The sequence below is a fragment of the Pituophis catenifer genome, unplaced genomic scaffold, assembly GCF_029215685.1.
Source record: "Pituophis catenifer annectens isolate HBS135680 unplaced genomic scaffold, rPitCat1.0.hap2 SCAF_2, whole genome shotgun sequence".
In the NCBI taxonomy this organism is placed as follows: Eukaryota; Metazoa; Chordata; class Lepidosauria; order Squamata; family Colubridae; genus Pituophis; species Pituophis catenifer.
In genome coordinates, this window is record NW_027256882.1 from 64,954,351 (window position 1) to 64,970,416 (window position 16,066).

The window sequence follows — 16,066 nt, forward strand, 5'->3', positions numbered from 1 at the left end:
TGTGGCATGATCTTGAAATCATTTTATCAAGAAATGGCAGATGAAAATATTCAATCTGGAATTAATTTCATTTGTCTGAATTTCTTTTAGTCTAGAATTTCTAATTGTTAAACAAATACAGAATCTTGTACTAAGAATATAGATGTCAAAGAATAAATAAAGAGGAAGACAGTTGAAAAAGCAATACTCTCAGAGCAAATACCAAGTTTTCATTTTTTTTACATACATACATACAATATTTCTGTTTGGTTTTTTTACTGTATGAAAGAATAAACCATGGTCCAACTCGAGCTATAAAATATATCCAGAATAATGATTCAAACATATTCATAAGTGCTAAAAAGGGAGGTACAGGAAAAGAATGAAAATTACCTGAATCAACTTTTTTCTAATTAAATAATTTGAATTAAATGGTGTCCTAGAAGCATCACTGAAGATGATCGTAATTGCAGTCCACTGTACATACAGTTAAGACAAGGTTGGTTTAGTAAAACAGCATATATTCTAAAAGCTTCTGAATGTAATACAGTACTTACATTACATTCTGAATGTATTACAGTACTTTCTTGCCACTTAAATATACAGCTATTAACAGGAAAAGTAGATTTATTGTAAAGCAATGTTCATGGCTGGGAATGCAACTTGAGAATAGATATGCTTCTAAATTTTTAGAAGTAAAGCCATTTTGGAAATTTTTGTAACAAAAATAGCATGTCTGCTACTTTCTTCTTCGCTTACTCTTGGATATTGGTGAGCTGCTCCTAGAATGTTGTGATTTTTGTTTGGTCATTTTCACACTTCTTTTTCTAAAAGAAAAGGAGACACGTAGCAATTAAACACTGGATATAGTTGGTAGCAATTGAAGATACTGTATATGAATCACAAACGTAGCATATTCTGCACCATAATCAAAGGGTCCCCACTCCCTGACTCCCCCATCTTTAGTTCACATTTAGTTCTCTGTGTAGTAGTATATATGAAAGGAACAAGGGTCTTCTGGATGGCATCGGGACTAGTTCCAGTTGGGGTTGATAGGCTGGGGAGACTAATTGTTAGGCTCTTAGTTTATGGGTTGATGCTGTCTCTAATAGGAGATTTAAGTGAAGCTTAATGGAAAAAGATCACCTGGCAACATAGGTTAGCTACATCTCTTAACCCCTGTTTTGCCCAAGTAACATAGTCTAGGTTCTGTCTCAGAATTTGGATGCTGTAGTAATCTGGATGGAACAAGCCACAGAAACAAGCACAGGCTCAATTTAGAAACACTGAATGACTGTGGGCATTATAGGCAATCTGATCCTAGAGATCTTCCGTCTTTAGTTCTAGATAGGGCTGTGCCATCTCACACATAAAGTGTGAGATGGTACTGATGTGCACTTTAGGGGTCTTTCTTGACTCCTCTTTGCAAATAGCAGCAATGGATAGCAAGGCTTTTGGACAAATCTATCTTGCACATCAATTGTGCCTGTACCTCAGTCAGGTGCATTTGCTCATAGTCACTCACAGCTTGGTGACCTCGTTTGGTTACTACAATACATTCTAACATGGAACTGTCCTTCAAAACCATTGGAAGATATAGCTGGCAATGTAGAATGTAGCAGTCCGGGTAGTTATGGGTACACCTCAAGATGCCAATATAACAATGCTAGTGCACAAGCTGCACTGGTTACCAATGGTTTATGGTTGCAGTTCAAGATCCTGGTTATCATCTATAAAGCCCTTCAGGGTTCAGAGGCAGGATATTTGAAGGACTATGCAAGTCCACTTAATCAGAACTGATAGAATTGCTATGCTCCAGGTCCTATCTATTAAACAGTGCTATGTTATGGAGCTCCTTTTCCATTGCTATGCTTTCTGAAACTCAAATGACCCAGATCTTGCTGGCCTTTAGAAAGAGGCTGAATATGTGACTCTTTCCTTGAGCACTGGGTCAGGATGCTCTATATGTCATCATTAAGTATGAGCTGTGTTATGTGAGTTAAGTGTTTGTGTTTTATATGCATTGATTTGTGACTCCCCCCACCCCCACCCAGTGGATATATTTTTGGTGCTTTTAACTTGCTATCTGCCCAGAATTGCTTAGCAAAGAAGTGACTATATAAATTGAAAAGGTAAATGAAGAAATACATAAATATGAACACTTAAGATATTTATTAGAAGACTCAAGCTAATTTTTCCAAGTTACCTGAGATTTAGCTAAAGTATTTCCTGCCTAGGGTTGGACTAGAAGACCTCCAAGGTCCCTTCCAACTCTGTTATTCTGAATAGTCAGGAAAAGAAGTTCTGATTTTATGAGTGTGAGGGTTAAACTCAGAGTTTTAACACTATTTCTAAGCCATAATAATAGAGGGGGGAAATTACGTGAACATATTGATAACAGACATAATGTAACGACATTTGACATTTATGATGAATAATATGACCAAGCTAATACCACTCTTCAACAAAAGACTGGGGTTTTGAAATCTCAATGATCAAAAGGAGATTTTAACAAAATGTTCTTGTGGAAGGAAAGCTTACGTTCTTACCACTACAACATAAATATATAAATACTGTGTGCATGCTATTATACGATACAGATTATTTAGAATACAAATTTATAGTGTACCAAAGAGATCAAAAGCATAGTATAATTTGCTTTTAAAACTCTGAATGATTAAGAAAATAGCAGAAGATTGCAAAAATGCAAATAATAACCAAGAAACTAAAGATTAAAGATGGATAAGCACAAATACTTGGCTTATACTAATTTAAAAAGATATTTTTCTCTATTGGGAGCTGTCCTGGGTCGGTTAGAAGATGAGCTTAAATGAAGAACATTCATTTGAATGTTTCAAATGAATAAATGCCATTCGTCAGAAAAAGTAAATACATATTCTTGCATATGAATGGATTTGGAAATGTAAAGCACAATAACTGAATAAAACTAATAAGAGTAATTGACAGAAAATCAAGAGAATATAAGTGAAAAATTTAAAAGTGCCAGGTTTAAATGGTTAAATGCAATATAATTTATGCAAGTCTGATATTTTTTTCAGACAGATTACATTTGTTTATTATACATGCAGAATATTGTGGTTGTAAATCATTAAGTATGTTTAAAAGTACGGGGCATTTTCAACTATATGAGTCAGGATACTTTATCAATTTATTAAATTTTAGACTCACCAGAGTCATATGACTCTCAGTGCACACAAAGAACAATTAAAGCCTTGTTTCTCATAAAAGTCTGTTGACCAATGGTGAACCATCTAAGGCAGTAGTTCTCAACCTGTGTTCCGTGGACCCCTGGGAGGCCGCAATGTTGTCACAGCGATCTAGAAAAGCTTGATGCAGTCTAGTGCTCTAAATCTTGAGTTAAGGTTTGGATGTCCATGCCATGGTCTGTGACCACAAAGGGTATGTAAAGGGGGTCCCGGGTGAAGAAAATGTTAAGAACCATTGATCTAAAGAATTACAGTTTATTAGTCTGAAAGGAGAAAGAGGTTACAGCTCCAAACAGAGATGTGAGGAGAAGACTGGTAAGCGTCAAGATAAAATATTCTTCCTAGGCTCCTAAATTAGTCTGCCTAAGCCATATTTCTATATCAGTACAAAGCATTCAGTCAGGTTTTATGACTATCAAATTACCGATACATGAAATGCTTTTTATGCCAGTTAAGTGAATTTACAATTTCACAGTGTATGGCAGAGAGAATGGTATGCAAAGAAGCTTAGATTTATCAATTGATAATCCCAGGGTTTATATCAATCGATGCAATTTTAATTCTCTTGATTTTTAGGCAATTCTGACAATCCAAATTTCAGCAATACTTATCATTTATTTTATAAGAACAATTATATATGAAAATCATTTTTATCTTTTCATATCAGTTCTATATAGTACTGGAAATTGAAGACAAGAAAGAGACAATTTTTTTTAAAAAAAACCAAAGATATTCATTTTAATTGGGAGTAAAATTCTTGTATACAAAAACTGGGACTCTTAGGAACATGCTAACTTCTCTAAGCTAATTCCCCATCTGATTTCTGAAAACTACAACTACCAGCATTGCTATGTATAACACAACACATCTGGATAGACCACATTAGAATTTTCTAAAGGCAGATGCCTTTTTGCAAAGTGTGATGTTTATTCTTGAAAAATACTTTAGTGAATTGATTATCTTAAATTTTGAAACTTGCAAGCCTTTAAATTTCCAGGAAGCTCATGTCATGATATTGTACATCATTTCAGATTAATGAAGATTATATTGCCATTCTACATAACCATGATGGAACAGGGCACACAAGAGCACTAACTATGTACGTTCCCAGAAAGATGCTTTCTTAGTACTGTCTAATTCCTAGTGCAAGTTGTCTCATCAACCACACGGTATTAATTAAAACAGACAACTAATATTGGATAAAAACCACAAAACCTCTTTTATGTAAATGTCTCAGCACTCAAGAATTTCTCTTGAGTCACAATTTAAACATGAAACAGTTTATTCTTTATATTGTTTATTAAATGAGGATAGGCATGTGTTGTTTACACTAAAGTATACCTTGGATAATCACTAATTAGAACTATAAACTTTAATAAGAAAACAATCTGTGCACCAAAACTATGCTACTTAAATTATCCAAATCAGTAAGCATCTTTGTCAAATCCCAAAATATCCAGAAGTAAGTCTGGCGTTTCCTTCTTGTTAAGTCTCTTTATTTTTATTGGAGAAATGCAAAATTCAATGTTTTCTTTTCTAGTTAAAGCAGGCTTATTATAACGAGTTTTCTTATTGGTTTTTTTTTTTCTGAGACAAAGAGAGTCCAAAAGTAATGAGGTCCATCTGCTTCCCTTTTCCCAAAGCCTCCAAAGGATTTTTTTCCCCCAATACTCTTTAGCTTACTGATGCAGAGATATCTGGTAGGCAAACTATTTTACTTTTTAAAGTCTGTAAGATGTTTATTTTCAGAAAAAGGGATGAAAAAAACAGGAATGTACAAAATCCATTATTTCCTCTTGCGTTATTCCGTTACTTCTAACACTGAATATAGATGGCTGCCAACACCTCTTTTGATGGCCTGGCACATAGAACTTACTTATTCCTCTACCGATAAATATAATGCATTCAAATAGTTTATTTCTTTATTGCTTCCCATTCTGATTCTTCAAAACAATTAAAAATAATAGTGAAAATACATTTAACTTTGGACATATATATGTCACTATCCAGTCCAAAAGCATGCTGAAACATCACCATCTTGTCCTTTTGTATAATGCATACATGCTTATCTATCACACTATTCACTTCAAAGATAATGGTAAGAAACGCAAGGTACAGAATGGGAATAAGATATAACAAACAAAATAAAGCGTGTAACACTATCTCTCACTATGCAACTTCAGGCCATGCTCATTTTCATCAAGGCCTTTTAGTGCTTCCTATACCGCCTTTTGTACTTTAAACTTCTTCCCTCTCTCTTTTTTTTTTAGAATCTTGCCAACTTAATTCATTTATGACTCTCTTGAACTTTTCCTTCCTCTCAACCCATTCACTCTCTCTTCAAATGCTATTTTTCCCAGTTTGATCTTATATTTATTCTCAGTTTATATCAAAACTACAGGTCATCCCCACAACCAATCCTCACATTTATGGCCAGTTCCAACTGTAGTTGCTAAACAAGGACTACCTGTGTCTCAATGTACTGTACTTCCTTCAGAATCATCATTCATGTTTGTATTCAACCCACATTCATTCAGCACCCATGCATTCCTGGCCCTCTTCTCGTTTTACCACACACAGATCTAAGTACTGCACTTCAATTCCATTCAACTTTTATTTCTTTTCACATGTCTAACTCACTTCTAGCACTTAATAATAAGGATGGTACCCTGTTTTCCCGAAAATAAGATCCAACCGGAAAATAAGTCCTAGCATGATTTTTCAGGATGCTTGTAATATAAGCCATACCCCCAAAATAAGCCCCCGTTAAGATTGTCAGCCAGATGGATGCATTTAATACCGTCCCCCCCCAAATAAGACCTAACCAGAAAATAAGCCCTAATGCATCTTTTGAGGAAAAATTAATATAAGACCCAGTCTTATTTTGGGGGAAACACAGTACATGTTTTGCTGATGTTTTGGCCAATATATCACAAGTGCAATTAAATGTGAATTTTATCACAAGTAAACTCATGCTATGCTATGCAGAGTAGAGTAGGATCTCTTCTCTGTTGTCCGCGTGCTGTACAGTCAATGTACATACATACATCCTGATGTGCATTCAGGATGGGCATCTAAAGATAGGGAAAGAACCAAACTTATATTTCATGTGTTGGGATGTACCTATAAAACTTTTAGTAAGATAATTGAGCAGACCTTAGTTAAAGTCTATTAGCATAACAACCATTAAGACTCTACAAATTAGCTACTCCTAATACACTTAGTACTGTGCCCTGGCTTATAAATATGCTCAGATCAAGAACACCAAAACTAACAAAATAAGTGCTAGATTTCCGTTACTGCCATGCTAAAATTCATATTCAAATATCTTTTCCAGTAATCTATCCTGATTACATTTTCATCATCTTCCCCTACTTTTCCATGATAGGAAATAGAACCAAGAACTTGAATTTTTAAAACGTTTTTTAAACTACATGTTAGATTTGATAGAAAAAGCATGTAAACAATAAATTGATAATTATGCAGCAAACAAGTATGAAGAGAAAGCAAATCTCACATCTGTATAAAGTAATAACAAGAGTCAACCAAATTGTATTAAAAAAATAGAGACAGAAAATTGAATCATTATTTGTATTATTGTAGACAGCTAACTGCACTTAAATTTATGTTTAATGATAACTGCATGTTTACATCATAAGCAAATCACTGTTTACAAATTTATCAGAGAACAAACATGAAAGCAGAAGCAAAAGTCATCTTAGCAGCAAAGACAATCTTGGTTAAAGGTGTATTTCTATATTCCATTAAGAATGATCATTATAATGACCAAAGGATTTTATATCACAGATGTAACAAGATTATTCCCAACATAATTCATCTTTGAGCAGTAAATTCTATGACATTCATAGCAAATGAATCTCATAATTGAGCTCTACAGCTGCCAATGTAATGTACAGCTACCATGAATTAGAAGTTTAAAAAACCTATTAGGAAGCCATTAATGTAATATCTATTATAACGATACAAACAGACCTATACTTTACAAACAAAAGGTGAACATTAAACATAATCAGTCATCTTCTAATCATCTAACATTTACAACATATCTAAAATGAGTTTGGTCTTCTACAGATTTAAAAGTCAAGAATTTATATCACATTTTCACATATAAAATTATAATTTCCAAGAATACACATGTTTTGCCACAACTGCTGAGAAATTAGAATCTTTTTAAAATCCTTGATTACTACAATTCCTGCCACATGATAATTAAAGAATGCAAGGTATTATCTGGAAGAGAATGGAATTAAGAACAAACTGTCAGAACAATATGCATACAGTAACTACTGAAATACAGCATAGACCAAAATCTGCAATAAGAAAGAGCAGTTTGGCTGCCAACATCAGAGAAATATACTGCACAAAGGAAACAACACAAAACAATTACGCCCCATTGTTTCAGTGAGCCAGTTCACACAAAAAATTTCAGAGAAAAACTGTGGTGTCAACATTGGGCCTAGAAAACGATGACTTCTATATTATGGAGAAAGAGCAATGCCAGCAATATTTTCAGGAGGGAGACATTATCAGAGGGCCAGGATCACACAGTACAATAAATATAATTAAAAATGGTCAAATTTTAATCTGAGAGTACAGAAATCTGGCAAAATTTTAGCTGCATTTTTAAAAATTAAATATTCAAGGCTGTATTATTTCACACCTTCTCAGTTAGTTGAAAACACTGTTCTATTATGAAGCAAGCGCTTGCATTCAGCCATTTCCAAAGCATTGATTGTTGTAACATAGCCAACACACATTATCTTAACCTACCACTGTTTGGTAGGGGATAAATGAAGCGGAACATTGTAAGAGCAAAGAAAGTCAAAAAGTAGGCACTGAATTCTAGAGTTTTAAAATTGTAACATTTATGTTTCATGAGGAAATTTTCTGCCACAAATAATAGATTGGTCTAGAGATGGGACATAGAATTTTCATTTGGCAACAATATAGCTTTTTCTGTTCCTACTGAAAGTTGTTCCTAGGAAAAGAGAGATTTTGGGTGGGACATGAGGCATTGCTATGGCCTGGAGCAATCTAGAGAAATTGTTGGTGAGTGTAAGCAGAACTGCCTTTTCAGATCACAAAGGATCTTGGATTCTGATTAATGCTACTTTTAAAAGAGCACTATATTTAAAAAGAAAGCAAGCTAGGGGAAAAAGCAAAGGGTATATGGTGAACTTTTTTTAAAAAAGGAGAATATTTACACGCTATTTTAATATTTTACAATATTTCAGCAAATTTCAACGGGCAATTTCCATTTTGCCATCATGTAACTAGCATTTCATTGAAAGCTCTTCTTTGTAATAATACATGAGAAAGGATTCTTATCAAACCAGTTTTTGTTCACATCTCTATTTGTTCTAATATTCAACTTTGCAGAAACAAATTCAACTGTGTTCTAAGAGTCCATGCAAATAAATAATTACTCCATTTAATATATTGGTATCTATTGTACTTTTCAAATTACCAATCCATTCCAGCTTTTGCTTCTAGGTCTTACATAAGATGCTACTGGAGCCAAATATCTGGCATTTAGATTTATTTATTTTTTTACCAAAAGGAAGAAAGTATCCAATGTAATATATTAGAAACTAAAAAAATCAATTATTTTACCAAGTATGAATAAATTGTAAAGATAACTGATTTTGAATCTTAATATTCTGCTTAGCTTGAAAAGTACATTCAACTTAAAATAAACTTCACTGAAATAATTTCAGTGGCATGACTTTCATTAAAAAAAATATCCCTGAACAATGGAGGGGAATTATCAATTAGAAGTAATTTATGAACATCGTGAATGAGAAAAATACAGATTACAAATAGCATAATAAATATAAATTTACCTGATGTTAGTTACTTTCAAAAAAGTGGAAGTTTGATTTTATTCTACCCTGTTCTCACTTTTCTTCTTGCAATATTTTTCCATGGTCATTTAACAAAAAACAAAACAAAAAAAAACAAAAAAAACAAAAAGCCTCCTATCTACTGCAGGGCTTCTCAAACTGTAGGTGGGTATCCACTAGCACATTTGAGAAGGGTTGGAAATTCTGGGACAGATTATTAATGGCTTGCTGTAGTTGGAAAATGCCTGCCCAGGCACAGTAAGAATATGGCCTATCAGTTCTGCAGCCTGTCTTGCAGACCTCCACACAACCAGTACTACGCCTGAGTGGCGTAGGAGGCTAATGCCTCCTACTAAGGCAGCATTTAACATCCAGCTGCCTGCAATTACTGCGAGTTCAATTCTCACCAGGCTCAAGGTCGACTCAGCCTTCCATCCTTTCTAAGGTGGGTAAAATGAGGACCCGGTTTGTGGGGGCAATAAGCTGACTTTGTATAAAATATACAAAAGTATGAAGGCTATTGCTTAACGCATTGTAAGCCGCCCTGAGTCTCCGGAGAAGGGCGGCACATAAAATAATAATAATAATAATAATAATAATAATAATAATAATAATAATAATAATAATAATAATAATAATAAAAAAAAGGGTGCCTACCAGCGGTGAAATCCTCTGAAGTCTGCTACCGGTTCTGTGAGTCTGCTACCGAGGGCAGGCTTTGCGTGTGCATGCACACTTTACACACATGTGTGGCTGAGGCAGCGAGGGAGGGGGAATCCGCTGTGCCACACGATTTAGATAAGCTAGAAAGCAGGAAATCTGATGATTCTAGCTAATATAAATCACGCACTACAGCTGATTGTCACCCAGCTGATCGTTGGAAATACCATTTCACCTGAACCGGTAGCATTTTTTACTAGCAGTTCGGGAGAACCGGTCCGAACCAGTAGCATTTCACCCCTGGTGCCTACCCATGACTGGATTCTCTTAAGACAGGAAAAATCATAAAGCACAGTAGCCCTGGGACCTAGGGAAACTGAACTTAATTACTGAAGGCATATGGAGGATGTTTATTTCTTGCCTCATTGAAATCACTAGGTTTGTGTATGAGGAGAATGGGAAGGTTCATTTTTCATGGGGAAGGGGGGAAACAATTACAGCATCCTAAACTTTGAAAACTCCTGATTTATTTAGGCTTACTGATTCATCTTGTTTTAGTCAAAATGGTGTCTGAAATGCCAGAACCATAATAAATGCAGTTTTGCATGTCTAGATGTGTTTGTGTGCCTTTTACTGCCACAACCTGAAAGACTGATAAAGTATAGCTTTATAGAATTTACATCTTACCATACAAATCACTGGATAATCCTTCTCTTGAAGTGCTGATAATGTTATGGATACTCCCTACAAAAAGATTCCAACCAGATAAGAAATTAACACAATAAATTAATAACTATTTTCAATGGAAATTTGAACAATTGAAAAATGGTAGATTGTACGGATAGGAAAGTGACATTATTTATTCAAATAAAAAAATTCAATTTTCTATTTTTGGCAATCAGGTTTTTTTGCTACCCAATGGAAATATATAGATAACATGTATCAGTAGATATAAAATATGAGCTCGTTTGATAAAATCAGTTGCCCAACATTGCAAAGTAGCAACCAGTACTCTATGAGGGATGGTAAGGTAACATGTCTATAGTAAATTTAATAAAATAAAATAAAATAAAACAAAAAAAAACATGTAGTAAGAGGATGGATCTCTGTTTTTCTTAAGCTACTTTTTCTTTTAAAAACTGCTTTGATCTTTTCCCATTGGATTTATACATGGACTTGCTTGACCTTTTATTTGCAAAACATGTTAAACACAACTTTTTCGTTGGTTGACAGAAAAAATAATGGATATGATAGAGGCTTGTGTGAAGTAGCTTCAAAGACATGACTGTCTCTCCAAACAGAAGAAAAATTATGCTAATTATTATTTTAAAAAATGGTAGTGCCTCCTTTTCAGGAAGAATAATAACTCCACTTCTTTTCAGATGAACATAATGCATGACCCAAAACTTTTTTCCAGATCCACCTATAAGATTTCCTTAGAGAAAGTACATGATTAGGACTGCATTTCAAGTAAAATTGCAGATAGTGTTCTTCATTTCTTCATTTTCCAGATAGTGTTGTTCTCATATTTATTCCAACCCAGTTTTAAACAAGGATAGTAGTTTCTTATTTTGCATTTCTTAGTATTGTTTTAAATGTTTGTTCATTGGATCTAGTAATCAAATCTATATATAGATTATTCTGCAGCAAGATCTAACTAAACAAAAAGTCCTTGAACTTCTGATGATGCCAATAGTCAAGATGGTAAGTGGCCTTTCGATTTGATGACATAATTTTTGCTAGTCATAGGGAAATATATCATAATATTTCAATAAGCAAGCCAATGCATTCAATGTGCTGTTTTCACTTGGAAATACTACTCCAGAAAAATTGTTGTTCACAAAATCAAAACTAGAATAGGAGCCAATATTCTGGTTTCTGTTTTCAAGAAGCAATTTTCAACAGTTAGCCACGAATCACAGGGTTATTTTAAAAAATTCTTGATGTGAATTTAAGAATTTATACACATACATTACCACTATTACCTAAACCCTTCTTTAAGAATAAACTTACATAAAACATCACAGAGAAGAAAAATAAATAAAATCACTAAAATAATATTAAATCAGCTTTTACCAACTTAGAACTCTCCAGACTGTCAGTTATTACGGGAGAAGTTAGTTCAAAATTAGATTTGGAAAGGAGGACCTGTATATTTATAGTGGTCTTTTTTTTTTTTTTTTTTTTTTTTTTTACAGATGCCTCGCTCATGGACCCATAAATCAATTCTGCTGGTGAAACACTTTTCTTTTACATTATGAACTTGTAAGTCATTTTCATATTTTTCAAGCCATGTGGACAATAAATAAGATTGTTCTAATTCTATTGTATTAATACTGCAATCTTATATTTCTTTGGAAATAGGTCTCATTAAACACAATAGATTGTGTTGTGCATATCTTAGACACTGCTGTGGTTACTTCCATTTAAATTACTTCCAAGATAAGTAATGATTTCCCAGTAAGAATAACATTTGTTAATATACTCTCCTATGTGAATCTTTTGCTGTTCTTTATTGAAATCCTTCCAATTCTCAGTATTTTAAAACTAACAATAGCACTATATTCTAGACCTTTTGATGAGATAAAGATCTTGTTCCAAAAATGTTTACGCATGTTTTCCATCTAATTCAACAAAGCATCTCCCAAGTGGTACTAGCGCACTTGGAATTTTATTAGCTGTCATTTGCTGGATAGATGCTAATGCAGAGGGGTATTGGATTATGATGGGAAACTCAGAAGTAATACCTTAACTTCTCCATCTATTGAAAAATAAAGTGGGGAAGAACTCCATGCCCAGTTTTCAAGCTCAAATCTTGTAAGGAAAAATCATCAAATCAAATAGGTTGTTATGTGAAACTTCCTAGAAAGAAACTCTGCTCTCTCTGTTCTAGAAAAATCTGCAGGGTAACAAGTGGCTTCCGATCAAGCAGGAAAAAAAATGGTCTTCAGATTTTGAGAAATCTTAATGTTTATGTCTTTAAAACGAATTCACAAAATTCATTTAAAAAAAATCCACCACGTACAGGTCTATTGGACTCAATGGGTATTTCTAAATTAGAAACGTATTTGCTGAATTAAATACTGGGATACTGGAAGGACATGTTTCACCTGGTTAAAGACTCCTGTGGGACAAGCATCAATTTCAATGGTGCTGACATGAAAAGGAATTGCACTGTTCCCATAGATTAGTCCTTTTAAACAGTGAAAAAAGAAGAGATGTTTGTGTACAAAAGAACTTGCAACATTGAGAGGTCTATGTCAAAAGATATAAAGGATTTGATGCAGAGGGATATTATTGATAAAGAATGGTTTTACCTGCTGTAGTGATAAAAAAGTAAAATAGGAGTATCCATCTTTATATGGATTTAACAGAGAAAATGAATTTATTGTAATGCAATGTTATCTGTTCTACACATAAAAGCATTTGTAGAATTGCAAAGGGCAAAGATGTTTTGTATCCTTCATTTTCCGAGTGCATACCAGCAAGTTGTTTTTCAGAAAATTAATAAAGACCTTACTGTGTTTATTACACGAGAAACTTGTCTATTTTAAAGTCTCCCTATGGATTTGTTTCAGCACGCAGCATATTTTTTAAAAATGCCAAAAATCTAAAACATTGAAAAGAGATTCAATTTTATTTGGATGATTACAATGTTTTTAAGAGTATAACAGAAGAGCTTCAAAGTAACTTGCAGGCTGTACTATAGTTTATAGTATAGTTATATAGTACTGTAAAGTTTAATTTGATAAATGTGAATTAGAGAAAACAAACTTTCTTTTTTTAGAAAGCATTTAATGATCAGGTTTGCAGCTGATCATAATCATGTGGCAAATATAGAAGCACCATGGCTTATGATGGGTTACTTTTGAGCTTTAATTCTTTCATTACCCCATATTCCTCTCTGGTAGTCTCTCCTGGAAAGAAAATGAACAGACCCAAAATTATTCTGAAAATATGAAATATCTCATTATTAATAGTTCTGCATTACATTTTACTGTGCAACAGATGCTTCTTATTCTGCATTGAGAGCTGTATTTATATATTTATGAGGATATGATAGAGAAGTCTTAAAATACCACTAACTGATGCTGAAAAAAATATTAAATGGTTGGGAAAGAAGAAAGAACTAGCTTGGATTTGGACCATAGAGAAGTGGATGCTGTGCCAGTAAGCCACACCTTTAAGCCCCAAACTGAATATAAACCATTTATACTACTGATTACAAAGGATAGACCATCAGTGGGAAATAATAGCAATAGCACTTGCATACCACTTCACAGTGCTTTACAGACCTCTCTATATTGCCCCTAACAACCTGGGTCCTCCTTTTACCGACCTCAGAAGGATGGAAAGTTGAGTCAATCTTGAGCTGGTGAGAATTGAATTCTGGCAGTCGACAGAATTAGCCTGCAATTACTGCATTTGTAACCACTGAGCCACCACGGCTTTTGCCAGATGATCGACAATATTATTTTTTTCCAGTTATAAAATGAAATATCGACCAGGGACTGAAAGTATGATTGTGGATTGTGTGTTTTCATTACTATAATTAGAGATGACTTTGGCAAATAGTGGGATGAGGAATAGGGACAGTTATTTCTAAAGCTTTGACTGCAAGGTCAAGAAGTTGCAAGTAGGTGAAACTTCCGGTTTGGCGTCACGTCGAGACAGTCGGGGAAATAGCGGGCTTTGATAAGCCCCATGAAAACCCCGGCTGCCGAACCGCCGCCGATGGGTCTTCGGACCGAACCCGTCTTGCAGGGACGGGGGAAGAAGAGGGGCGCCTCAGACAACCGAGAGGAACAGGCAAGTTGCTCAGAGGTCGGAGGGAACCCTCTGTGAGTTGGTGGCAGGGGGCGGCAGCCATGGTGGCTACCACGAAGCTGTAACAACCGGGCAAGAAAAGTGCTGGAGGAAAGCAGAGAAAAACGGAGCTCTTTGAAGCTGGGTGAATGACAACAGCCCAGGCTTGTAACAACGTTTGGAACATCACTAATAATTAGAAGACCCCTAGACTAAAACAGCGGCTATGCAACAAAGGGGCTTTGAAAAAACTTTTTAAAACTACAATTTAAAAGAGACAAAGACCCGAGAAACAACTAATTTTGGAACAGAACTAAGAGAATTAATCTGGAGATATGGTTAAAAGACTAAACACTTTAAAATTTGAACTGGATTTTAAAAAGAAGATTTGATTTTTTTTTAATTAAAAGAAGAAATAAGAAATAAATTGGATGGTTATATAATAATAAATAAAATGGAGTCTTGCATGACTAATGGAAATGTGGATTATAGAAAGACACCATCTAGCATAAAGAGGAACTTTGTAACTTTCCTTTGTTATGGGAAACTCTGAGTTTTATAGATAAAAATTACCAAATTCTGTGGAGGATTTTTCTTTCCTGTATGCAGGCAGTTGATTATGGTGAAAAGAAAAGAAATTTACAATGGAACTCCTACAGTTGAAATAATAACAATTTAAATGTTGGCGCAGGAATAGGAGGAGGATTAAGCGCAGCCTCAAAAGAAAAAGATTTGATACATCATATCCGGAATAAAAATAAGAAAAGAGATTTAATGTGATTTATGGAGAAAAAAATAAAAAATTTGGAAAATGGAAGGAAATATATGTTTGCATGCGAGGAAATGAAGATAATGTGATTAAAAAGAAAATAAAGTAAAGATGGATTGTAATAATAAAAGGGAAGTTTTTATAGAAATTAAGAATGTTAAAAGAATTAATTAGTACATGTAAAGATATGTAGTACATGTAAAGATTGATGCAAGAACTATGTTTTAATGTCAAAATGTTAAGGAAAAGAACAAGGATAAATATGATTAATTGAAAATGTTAAAAGGAATTTATAAATACAGTTAAAGATATGTATTAAGCAAGAACCATGTCTCAATGTTAAAATGTCATGAATGTCATGAAAAAGGATATAGAAAAATAAGATTAAGTGAAAAAGCAATGCATAGATGGATGCAAACATCAAAGAAAGGTTTAAGTAGAGATTGATAGTTAAACCAATTATGAATATGTTGTGTTCAACAGCCAAAAAGTTATAATATGCTGTGTTGAACAGCCAAACAAAATGATTATGCTGTGTAACAGCCAAACCAAACTGAATATGCCATGTAAAGGCCAAAAAACAAAAATTAATATGCTATGTTTAACAGCCAAACAAAGGGCATGCTGTGTTAACAGCCAAAAAATAAAAAAGGATATGCTGTGTTGAACAGCCAAAATAAATGGTTATGCTGTGTTTAACAGCCAAGAAATAAAAATGATTGGTTTAACTACAAAGATAAAGACAATAATGTTGGGTTGGG

The 16,066-nt window shown here is 34.0% G+C and overlaps 1 protein-coding gene across 1 annotated transcript in view; it reads right to left on the bottom strand.

The window, feature by feature from the left end:
- Positions 1 to 223: 223 nt before the first annotated feature.
- Positions 224 to 16,066, bottom strand: part of RAD18 (RAD18 E3 ubiquitin protein ligase) — a 129,778-nt gene continuing 113,935 nt past the window's right edge. The window contains exon 13 of the mRNA XM_070933585.1: positions 224 to 806. Within this exon, the coding sequence (XP_070789686.1) occupies positions 719 to 806 (88 nt within the window). The 3' untranslated portion in view covers positions 224 to 718. The remainder of the gene's footprint in view (positions 807 to 16,066) is intronic.